We start from the raw sequence: 11,873 nt of genomic DNA, 5'->3' as shown, positions 1-11,873 counted from the left end.
GTTTTGTGTCGCAGTATGAGTTAAATGGTATCTGAGTTTCTGTTAGGCATAGTAAATCACTTTCCATAAGAACGTTGTCGGACTTAATATCATTTTTACGTTTGTTGTAGGATCTTGTATTAAGCAAAGTTACTATGATTGAATTTTCACTAATTATGCATTATTAATTAATCATTAATTAATTATTAATTATTAATCTTTCGATGTCAATTTTGAGTGTGCTCGCATATAATTGTATTGCTCGGTTGCTCATGTGTCTGATTTAATAGCTGATCTAGAAAATGTCCCCGTTAGGTATAAAGTTTGTGACTCGACTTAATGCAACATAGATTTGTCCAGAGTGAAAGGCTTGTTGCTTTATTAAATCAAAACAAACAACAATTTTTTTAAACGTTTTTCCTTGAACCTTGTGAACAGTACAAGCCCATGACTGCATTAGTGGGAATTGCATTCATTTCATAGTAGGTGAAGTTAGATTCTGTTTATTAAATTTGATTTTTCTATCCTGCTTATTGGAATAACATTATCTTGCATAGCATATGGATCTGTTCTCATAACTCCTGTGCTTTTGTCTGCCATTTTCAAATATATCTTTGTTACTTTTTCTAATCCATCAGTTTTTATACGATAAACAGTCCCAATCTGCCCGTTATTAAAGGGACACTCCAGTGAAAAAAAAAATATTTGAAAAATATGTTATTTTTATAATACAATACATAAATATGTCAAAATAAACCTTTTACAATCGTTAAACATCTTTATTTATACCTTGGAGTTTATACCTTAATCACGTCCGTAAACATCTTCAATTTCAAATAAATTTGCAAGGTCGCGTAAAGTCGATAGGACTAGGTCCGAATAAATTAGCATACGTCACATCGTGCAGAAAGTCCGTGAGCTCAGCAGCACACCTTCTAAAAGTTTGTTTACTTACTGTTTGCATTGTTCGTTGATAAGATGTCTTGTAATAGTGACGAAGATTATAACTTAGAAAGCTCAGAATCGGATAATTCTCTTCAAGACTTTACAAAGCTACAGCCATACGAATTTGAACCTCTTGTGTCTGACGAGGATGAAGTTAGTAACGGTGTAGAAAATGTTGAGGTTTCTTTTACTGACGCAGAGTCACGTACGGGTAATGCAAATTGGTGTGAATGTGGAAATTTTAGAGCAATGGAAACTAATACTGAAAGCGTGTGCTGCGTTGAGTCAAACGAAATTCCTGATGAGTTCTTCCAAGGTAGGTACGATATATTCTGCAAATATTAATATGTAAATAATATATATAATAATGTATAATAAAATGTATAATAATATAATAATATATATAATAATGCAAATATTAGAAAATTTTTTCTAAGAGAAATTTTCCTTTTTAAAAAAATAAAAAATATATTTCATCGCTTTTCTTTTACATTCTTTTCATCCAAGAACTTTATCTTTTTTACTTCACAAGCCAATTTGTTTTTATTTCACGGTTCAACAATCTAATTCCTCCGCATGCGCTTTTTTTGCACACAAATGCAAAGAAATCTTATGTAATGTTACATTTTCTTCGTGATGGAGAACATTGAAATGCGTGATCGAAAGATCGAATAAGGTTCGTGTCGAAGTGATAAGTTAGTAAAACGGGGGTATAAATATTGTATAATTGAAAATCACTCGTATCATAGGTCATAAATGCGTTACAGAAGGTGCTGATTTTCAAGTGGTTGTTTTGACAAAGGCTGTTTTAGAAACTGCGTTATCTGCATTGCATGATTTGAGAGGAGACACTTTAGAATTGAAAAATGAGTAAGTAGTTCAACCTTGTTCCCAAGCCCTCCTTTTGTCCGAGAAAAAAAGGTAAAAAACTGACAATAATGCCTAAATTATTTTTCTATATGGATCTTATCGTTACGATGGTTATAAACAGTTCACTTGGTGGATACACAGTCGATTGGAAAAAGGGGTGAGAAGAGTGATTTCTTCTTGTGTAGTATGGGCAATTTGAAGAAAATATCCCGCAGAAGATAAAGAATATGTTTTATTCAAAGAAAGTTGAATAAAGATAAAAAAATAAAAAAGTCGCGTTTTAAATCCTGATGGCTTTAATGGCATCGCTTTTGTCTGGTTTTTCAACTTCTGTTATTCTTTCAGCGATTTATCCTGTTTGTGGCAACTTGTGGTAATCTTTTTCGTTGTCGATTGGTTCCAAAGTAGCCGTAATTAATTCTTCTAAATACGCCTTTTCTTTCGTCTCGGTAATTTTTCGAATTTCGATTGGCAAGTCATTATAAATCTTTGATCCCATAAATTTAAAACCAGATCTATTTACTTCAAGTCTCACTCTAGGTATTGTCAGTAAGTAATTGTTGTTTCGGGTGTTTCTACTGTGCGATCTTATCTCGAAGAAATCTTCAAAATTGCTACACACTGCTTTTTCCAAGCATTTTCTGACGAGCATGACAGCATGTTTCTTTATTTCATTCATAATCGGTACTTGACGTTTCTCTGTCACCTTCGCAGTTCTTCTATCAAGCGATTGAAGCTTATTTTGCTGGCCGTTGGTAAGATTCAGGTTTGTAGTGCAGCAGTAACGAAGCGTTGGCAGCAGCATTCCGACATAGATTTAGTGATGGCATTGTTCGTTAAGTTGGATTTCAATGAGAGTAGTAAACGAAGCTTGGCAGACATTTTCTTGTAAAGACTTATAAAGTGATGGTTCATTGACAAAGTCTGGTCGAGAACAGTCCCAAGATATCGATATTCGGTGGTTGCGTTAATTAGCTTTCCGTTGATTTCCAAGTTCAAGGTTGATCCGTTTTTATTCAAATTTTTGCTAGTGCTGAATATCATCGATTCGGTTTTTCCAGCCTTCTGATTTAATACAAGTTCGTTTTCAATGAAGTACCTGTCTACGTTTTTCAATTCAGCGTTGAAAGCAATCTCAAGTTGCTGGCTTGTTTTTCGTCCAATGTATAACACGGTATCTTCCGCAAAGTTTAGTACTCTAGAATGTTTCAAACAATTTTCGAAATCATTGAAGTAGATTAAAAAGAGACATGGTCCAAGAATGGACCACTGTGGTACACCACAAACAATAGGGTTGGGCTTAGACCATTGATCATTTACTTCACAAATCTGGGCGCGGTTAAACAAGTAGTCCGCGAACCAGTTTAGTGACAAACCTTTGACTCCATAACTTCTTAGTTTTGACAGGAGAATGGAGTGACTTAAAGTATCGAAAGCCTTCGACAGGTCAACATAAAGCGCACCTGTTAAATTCCCTTTGTCCATATCCTTCCTGATTTCCTCTATCAGAAAGAGTGTGGCTAATTCGGTAGATCGTTTCTTCCTGTATCCGTATTGGTTGGGTGTTAAAATTTCATTTTCTTCAAGATAGTTCACAATTTGAACATAAACAGCTCTCTCCATTATTTTAGATATGACCGGTAGGATGGAGATCGGTCGATAGTTTGACATTTCGTCCATTTTCCCACTCTTGTGGAGTGGGATGACTTTTGCCAACTTCCATTCAGTTGGTATGGTGGCTGTTTTTAGCGATAAGTTGATGATAAACGATAAGGGACTTGATAACGCTGTGGCTCCGTCTTTCAAAAGTCCTGATGGTATTTGGTCATAACCTGTAGCTTTCTTGCGCTGCAACTTCTTCAGCTGACTTTCAACAAATACATTTGAGACGTAAGTGAACGCAAAAACAGAATTCGTATTTTCATTCACTTGACTTGGCTTACTCCATATAAATTCCTTCATTGGCAGTGCAACAGATTTAAGTTTATTTGCACATGTGGAAAAATATGAACAAAAACTACCAGCTTTTGTTAAGTTTTCTGCAGCCGATGTACATGTGCCATTGTTTACTGACTTCCCTTTTGTTGGAAAAATGCTTTTAATAATTTTCCAAAATTTTCTTGGGTTACTCTTGTTCTCGATAAGGAGGTTTTTGTGAAAACTGTTCTTTGCATTTTTTATCATGTTATTGCATCGGTTCTTTAGGTTTTTATAAAGACGCCAATCAGCACTGTTGCCTGATTTTCGTGCCTTCTTCAAGACAGTATCTCTCCGAGACATAAGTCTCCTTACCTCCGTACCTAACAACTGGCACTTGCCTCCCTTCACTCTCTTTTGTATGAGCGCGCGTGTTTATCGATTACGGTTAACAAAATATTTTTAAAATAACTCCACGAACTAATTACATCAGTCAATGTGTACATATGCTTCCCATTTTGTTTATTTAATTCTTTTAAAAAATCATCGTGGTTGTAGTTGGTATAATTACGACAAGTAATTACTTTTGGTGGAAGTTTTTGACCAGTGTGTATTCGAACGCAAGCGACGCAATCGTGATCGCCAATACTCAAGGGTATAACTTTTGTGGAACGAATTAGCGAGTGATTGTTTGTATAAATCAAATCTATAAGGGTGCTTGATTCTCTTGTTGTTCTCGTAGCCGCTGTTACCAACTGTTTAAATCCCTGGACAGCCATTAGCTCTTTAAATTCTAAATGATCATTTTTATTTTTATAGTTAACATTAAAGTCGCCTATAATGATAACTTCTAGCGATAGGTCGTTAACGGTCTCAAGCATGTATTGAAAATATTCTTTCCACTTCTTGTGTAAGTGAAGCGAATTGCCGGGGGGGTCGGTACATACAGCAAATTAGATAACGTTTCCGCTTTTTCCGGGCATATTTCGATCAAAATGTTTTCTAAAAATTCACATTCAAGGTCTTCTCGTCGTTTCCAGTTTATATTCCCCGATACGTATATAGCAACACCTCCTCCTAGGCCAGTTTTTCGTCTCTTTTCTACAAACTGGAACCCCAGAATACAAAAGAAGCTATCGCTTTCGTGTACAATATGAGTCTCTTAGAGATAAAATTGAGTTTTTCTCTCCCGAAAATAAAGCCGTAAGATTTGTTAACAATTTGTCAAACCTCTACAGTTTTGGTGCAAAAACCTTTACTCCTTCTCTGAAAGTAAAATCTGTTAATCTACCAACATTTCCATCGGCTTGTGGTCCCGGGCACGCTTCAATATCTCCTGCTATCAATAAAAGTAGCGGTAAAAACCAACTGCGTTTTACGTAAGCCAAATTCCTGCTCTTTTGATACTGCCATAAACAACCAAAAGAAATTGCAGCATCCACTCGTGTTGAAACTTCACTATTTGTGAACAGTGACTTCTTTACAAGTATACCAATAATTAAAACAACAAGAATCTTTGTCAAGAGACAACTTGCGTCCGCTCTGGCCGCCATCATGAAAGGCTTCCCGCATGGCAAAAGTGCGCCAAATAGTTCATGTCGGCAAGAGTTTTTTTTATTTTGCACAATAGTCTAGACTGCTTCATATGCAGGTGAATTCAACATTAACCATTTGCGTTGCTGGTCTAATGTGGGGTGCGCACATTCATGGAAAAATTCATTGCCTTACCAAGAGTGGATTCCACGAATGTGATAGAGAATGCTAAGCCACCTTTCACGTAAAACGTTTTCATTTTGGTCGCATGAATCGCAGCACCTCCATAAATGATTTATAATGGATTTGATCCAAGGTATCAGTTCAAGACACTTTTTGTGCTTCGCAGCAGCAGTCAAGCTTTTTTTCAAGCTCTTTCCAAAGTGCCAAACGTCGAACTGGTGGTTTATCTCAGGATGTTCTTTGAATGCGCGGATTTAAACATGGCGATCTGTTGTTAATGTTGAAATTGTCACTTTGTGGTCACGCAACTTATTTAGTAGCGTTACTAATCCTCACTTCTCCATTCGACTAGAATTCCCTGCAGTTCTAACATGAACAACTTGAAAGTTGATGATTTTATTGATGTCTACGCTTATTAGAGTGTATGTACCATAGTTTGCACTGTAACCAGGAGAGTCACTTCGCCCATCACCAATCAAATTCCCTTTTTTCGCAGCGCACTCAGAATAAATGTTATTTCGATATTTTTTATAAAAAGTGTTTAATTTTGGAAAAAGAACGGACCTTTGAATATCATAGAAGATGGAGTTAGAGATAAACTGAAGCCTCAACATACTCATAATTTCGGAAATGCGGGCTTATGTGTTCTCGGAATACAATATGGCTGCAGAAAGTAAAAAGTTCCCTGCAGCCCTTCCATTTACGATAGGTTGAGACTGGCAGCTGAAAACATGTTCATTTTGACAAATACTACTAACAATGATAAGAGTTCCACGTTTCACTACACGAGTAATGCACGTTTCTTGTAAACACGTGAAACAAACTTTAAATAATGTCAACAGACAAGACCAGAAAACAAGAAATTGTGTGTCGCTTTTGAACCCTGGGTTACATTCAGCAGTGTCAAAAGACTCTTCTTCGCTGATAATTTCATCATAACTGTTGTCGATGTGAATTTGTAATTGCGGTGAGTATAAAGAATCATCAAAAGAGCACTCGTCGCCAGAGATGATATCATGATCACTTTCCATATTTTCATTCAGCAAGAATGTCACGTCAGCTTGCGGAGGAAAGGATAGGTCAGCGTTAGTAGACTTATATCGTCCGTGCGGAAGATTAAATTTCACATTAAAAACATCCTTCGTTGGTTGTATCTCAGGATGAATTGCCTCTAAGGGGTCACATTGTGTTCTAACGGACCTGGTAAAAGTATTGGGACCAACCGATTTCTCTACCGTTTCCACAATTGCACTAACATCTTGTTCCTTAAACAATGAAATTATTTCTTGTTCAGCGAACACTTCAAGGTCAACATCATCCTCCACACTTAAAGCCTTTGCAACACACTAGAAAAAAAATGATCAGAATAACTTCTAAGAAAAAAGACAGGCAAAACTCATATTTTGGCAATAGTATAAATTTTAAAAACACACTTGTTTTTTAGCGAAAGTTTCCAATCTTTTTGATGTCGATTCTTTTGAATTTTCAGGCTTACTAAAAGAAAAAATTGTTGGAACAGCATCCTTGGTCAGCGGTCTCTTTCTTTTAATACCAGTAAGTTCAGCCTAAATAAACAAAGATTAGAAGTAGCGCCGATAAAATGATGCTAACAAATGGGCACATTTACCCCCTGAAAATATTCGGCAGGTCCTTCCTTTCCATCAAAACGCTTTTTTTTTGAAAAAAAAAAACTTACGAGCGCTACGAAAGATACATGTCTAACTAAATAACTTTTTTTATCGGTGTTTGTATTGGAAATTGGTATAATGTTCTTTTATAATATAAAAATGTAGAAAACGTTATTTGGTTGTGTTGTGAATATAAGTGCAAATAATGAAGTGAGAAGAAATGAGAAACTTTGACCGCGCTGACTAGCTAAAATGGCATTTTTGCGAAGTGGCAATATTTTAATATGGAAGATTATTATCTGGAGATCTCTTTTAAAAGAACTATCTGTGAAGTTCGACGAACAAATATAAAAACTTTGATCGCTTGGCAGATCACCTGCACGACGTATTTTGTTTAGCCATTTTTGTCTGAGTTCTTTCTTTTTTACAGACGGGATTCTGTGAAAACTTACTTCTTTACACTTCTCTAATCGATTGGAACATCGAAACGCAGAGCAACTAACCATTTTTTAAAGATTTAAACGTAATTTACATACAAAAAGCGATTTAAATGTAAGCCAGAGGTCTTAACATGAACGTTCTCTGCGCTCGCTTAAACTTTCTGCACGATGTGATGTCATTATTTATAGTTGGGTCCAGTCCTAAATGAAATTGCGCCTGTCTGTTTTGTTATGAGAAAAAAATTAAATATGCTAAGGCAAGTACAACGATTTTAAATAAGAAAAACAAGTGAAGTAATTTTTTTTTGATTTCTTATGCTTTTCTGAGTACGTATAAAACAAAAAAGAAAAAAGTGATTTTTACTGGAGTTCCCCTTTAAGTTTATCTGATATATCGATATTTGATGTCAACATGACTTTTGCGTTAAGTTTTATAAGAAGGTTTTGCGCTAGTCCACCTGTCTCCATTTGACTGCAGCTATAGAGTTTTTGCACCATTGACACAGGAATATTTTCTGGAATTTTGTCAATGGCCTCGATATTTATTTCATCCGATGCTATACTGTTTAGCATATTTTTGTTCTGTTCAGATGCAGGTTGGTTTTCAGCAAAGATATGAATCGCATCTTTGGGGTAGTTCGGGTCATTTTGCAAAATAAATTTAGATTTCAGTAAATCTTTACGCAAGCCAAATTCCTGCCAGTGTCATTTAGAAGTCATTGCAGTCAAAAAGAATACACTTATTGTTTATTTTTAATAGTTCAGTTATAATAATGGATTTTCTTTCACAGTTAATGATAGATGAAATAACCAATTACGTTAACTTGGTGAGAAGTTCGAATGATACCGAGTATATGCTGGAAAGAGAAAAGTTATTCACAGTGATAAACGGAGGTGCATTTTTTAGTCTTTCTTGTTGGCCTAGAGATCTGAAGCAACCTTTCTTTAGAAAACCGATTACTAATGAAAAAACAATGAAACTGATGTTATTTCTTTTAGTTAAAGACGGTTCTCTATATTCTATAACCATTCAGAAATATAAATTTCGGGAACAATAATTACAATACAAAACGGTTTAATAAGACTTTAACGAGCTAACGTTTTGTTGTTACTTGTAGCCAGAGTTTAGCTAGAGTTAAAGGGGGTTAAAAAAATTAAAATGAAAAAAATATTTTAGATATTGTAACTTATTTTCGAAGTAATCGAGACAAGGTACGAATTACCCATTTCTACTTATCTACAAAATCTACGAGATTTTCTAAACAAAGTGAATAAAAAATAATATGAATTATTACTATTTAGGGAATGGGTGTTCTCCAAATTTGACATGCCAATGGATAATTTTATCTAACAGAAAAAGTACAGATCGAACTATATAAAAAAGATAAAAACAAATCAAATGGATTATGAGGAATTGGAGAAATAAACAGAATGAATGGTTTTATTTTGACATAATATGTAATAAACAATTGTTTTTAAGTGGAGATATAAGGGATGTTCGCTATGCTTGATAATTCCCAAAAAGATATTGTATTGGTAATAAAAGGTATTAAGACTTTGGGATTTCAGATGATACGTTATAAACTTTGGCAATATCCTCAATAATCTTTTTGAATAGATCTGTCGCTTTGTTAGATTAACGCCACATAAATTTAGCAAGGTAGGAGCTGAACATGGTCTTCCGTACACCAAAAGCAGGAAGCATCTTCTTTGCCTGTCTCCAATGACCTTCAATCTTGTTAGTGTGAAAACCATTTTCATTGACAAATTCTATCGACGATTTACTTTAAAATGTGTGTAATCTAACTCTCCAAGAATGGCATAAGGTTTCCAACAATCGGATATAATTTTTGTTCCTGGTTTTATATACTTTTGTATTAAAGGAATAAATGTATCACGATCACGTTTGTCGACTGCTACCAGAAACTTTTTTCTGGATTCTTCCTCAATGCCACCAAAAACCCATTGTCCCTCGACGTGATGACCACGATGGTATTTTTGTTTGCCGAATTTGCTTTCGTCTATTTGCACGCACATACCTAAATTAATAGTAAATTGTTTAAATATATGTTTATTCCAACTGCTATATATTGTTTCCAAGAAATAGATTTATATGTTACCTGGTCCACCAATTGGCTCACTTTCCCTCATCATAACTATTTCGCATATCTCACGACAGAACATTGACCAATCTATAACAGTATTAGATGAAAGTCCCATTTGATTAGATATCTGTTCATGTTCAAAACCTATGGTGGAATAATTAAGCTTGATTTCACATGGAACTTGAAATGCTTGAAATGCTTAACCTTAAAATAGTTTTTTTCAAACTATTGTACTATCGTGATTTTGTAAAAATTATGTAAAAAATTTGTGATGATGTGAGGAATTCATAACATACCTGTTGACCACCAATATGTCAGTTCTATTACCTCTTCCATTGTTAAGTTTAATAGGGATAACCATGAATCCTTCCTTAAAGATACTTCGACGTCATGACGGTCTTTTCTGCATCGCCAACGTTGTCCATCCGAAGTTTTACAAGATTTACATATTTTCATTAGGCTGTAACATTTAGGACAATATTGTACTCCACTTATAATATTATTTTCTAAACACCATCGGAATGTTGTTTCCTTCGAAGATAAAACGTTAGTTATTAAATACCGATACGTTGTGAAATTATTATTGCGTATGTGCCAAATGTGCCAATTGTGTGAACTAAATACAGGTTTTACAGGATTTTATAAGAAATATGATGATGGACTTAAATTCAAAAGTTTCTTCATTTCTTTAGGAGTTTACTGCAAAAAGTTCCTTGTCACTGGTTGCCTTCATTTCTTGGTCTTTGTTTATTTAAAGAATGTCGAAAAATAATTGAAAATGATTTGAGATAGAAGAGGGGTTTGAGCAAAAGTTTCATTTTTAGAATTAAACCAGTTTAAAAAAACATTATGTAACATTATATAAATGTTTTCTAATAAGTAAAAATATTAAATAAACAATGAAACTATTTAAAGAACGAAAAATTTGTCATTACGAATGTATACACTATGATAGAGAAGTTGAAAAAACATTTGCACTAAAACTAAATGTTATAAACATTATTAAAAAAATCAACTAAAACTTCTTCATAAAATTAACAATAGTCTCTATGATGAAAGCAATTAAGCTTCTATCTGTTCTGAAGTAATTAAATTCTGCGATAATAGGTATTCTCTCATCGACGATGAAATAAGTTTATGTATTTTTGTGAGGTAATTCGTACTGTAATCTGTGCGATTGGTAATCTCCTGGAGACACAAGGGAAGTTGGTTATATTCGATTTTAATAAAAACAAGTGGATCGTGGGATGTTCGTCCTGCTCTGAAAGATTTTATTAAGCCTGCATTGTTTGATTCCAGTTTCTTTATTGCAGCCAAATATTCTGATTTTATTATGCACCTCATTTTTGTTTGAGAAGTGGATTTATACATGCGATATGTGATGACTGGTCCAGGGCACATTAAGATTGCTTTTGAAATTTCTTCAATATTTGGTTGATTTTTTTTTTCTCGAACTTTATCGTTGGTTAATTCTTTTATGAACTAAATAATATTTACGAATTAGTAGTTTAATATATATTTTAAGGAAAGATACTTTTGTGTTATGATAATTACACTTACCATTGAAAACACTTCCTTTTGTTCCTCCGCGGTTACAACAAAGTGGATGGCCTTAATTAAAGTTTCTTTTGTAATTTCCTCAGTTAGTGCAAATGGTCTTGATGCAACGTGTGAATAGATGCTGCGATGCGTGGGACGAGATCACTCTTCTTTGACTTAGGGGTAGGCCTTCCTTCTCTTAATGCACTGTTAAAATCAGAAATAAAGTCTGATTCCATTTGTTCAAAATATCTAAAATTGAAATAAAGAAAAAATTATTTACTATATCTAGGTTAAAAATATAATACATGTTATGGGAGAAATTCCGGTATTATGCATGTAACCCTTTTTATAATAACCAAGGGGATACATAATTTCCAATTTATTATATTTCCCGTAACATTTATCTTAAATCATTGGTACAGAAGGAATTGAAGGAAAATTAAAATAAAGGCATTACTGCAATGCTTCTTCGCTGAAATACAGGAGTTTTGGATTATTGGGATCTAAATCAACCAATGTTTCATATAGTTTGCGTACTCCAACGATGTCATGTGTATCTAAGTGCGATTTGGCCTCAATTTGTGCATAAGGTAATCGTCGAATTGAGGATGGTACCATAATGAGAAAACGATTCATTAAACCGTTACCAGTATCCATTTTTGAAAGATTATGCGCCATAGATTTTATTTGAGTGGCCCCTGAAATGTTAACCGATGTATTGTGTTTTAGGC

The 11,873-nt window shown here is 34.3% G+C and overlaps 1 protein-coding gene across 1 annotated transcript; it reads left to right on the top strand.

The window, feature by feature from the left end:
- Positions 1–281: 281 nt before the first annotated feature.
- Positions 282–1,955, top strand: LOC130629925 (uncharacterized). Its single transcript, XM_057443302.1, has 4 exons — positions 282–294; positions 1,022–1,240; positions 1,674–1,794; positions 1,916–1,955. The coding sequence occupies exons 1-4, from the start codon at positions 282–284 to the stop codon at positions 1,953–1,955; spliced, it is 393 nt and encodes a 130-aa protein (XP_057299285.1).
- The last annotated feature ends 9,918 nt before the right edge of the window (positions 1,956–11,873 follow it).

This window comes from Hydractinia symbiolongicarpus, chromosome 2 (genome assembly GCF_029227915.1).
Source record: "Hydractinia symbiolongicarpus strain clone_291-10 chromosome 2, HSymV2.1, whole genome shotgun sequence".
NCBI lineage: Eukaryota > Metazoa > Cnidaria > Hydrozoa > Anthoathecata > Hydractiniidae > Hydractinia > Hydractinia symbiolongicarpus.
Note: the sequence above shows the minus strand (reverse complement) of the source record. Positions and strands in the feature narration are given on the sequence as shown.

Excerpts from the sequence above, each read along its gene's own strand:
- LOC130629925 (XM_057443302.1), top strand. Across the intron at positions 1,241-1,673 it reads TCCTGATGAGTTCTTCCAAG|GTCATAAATGCGTTACAGAA; the intron begins GTAGGTACGATA and ends CTCGTATCATAG. Across the intron at positions 1,795-1,915 it reads ACTTTAGAATTGAAAAATGA|TTCACTTGGTGGATACACAG; the intron begins GTAAGTAGTTCA and ends GGTTATAAACAG.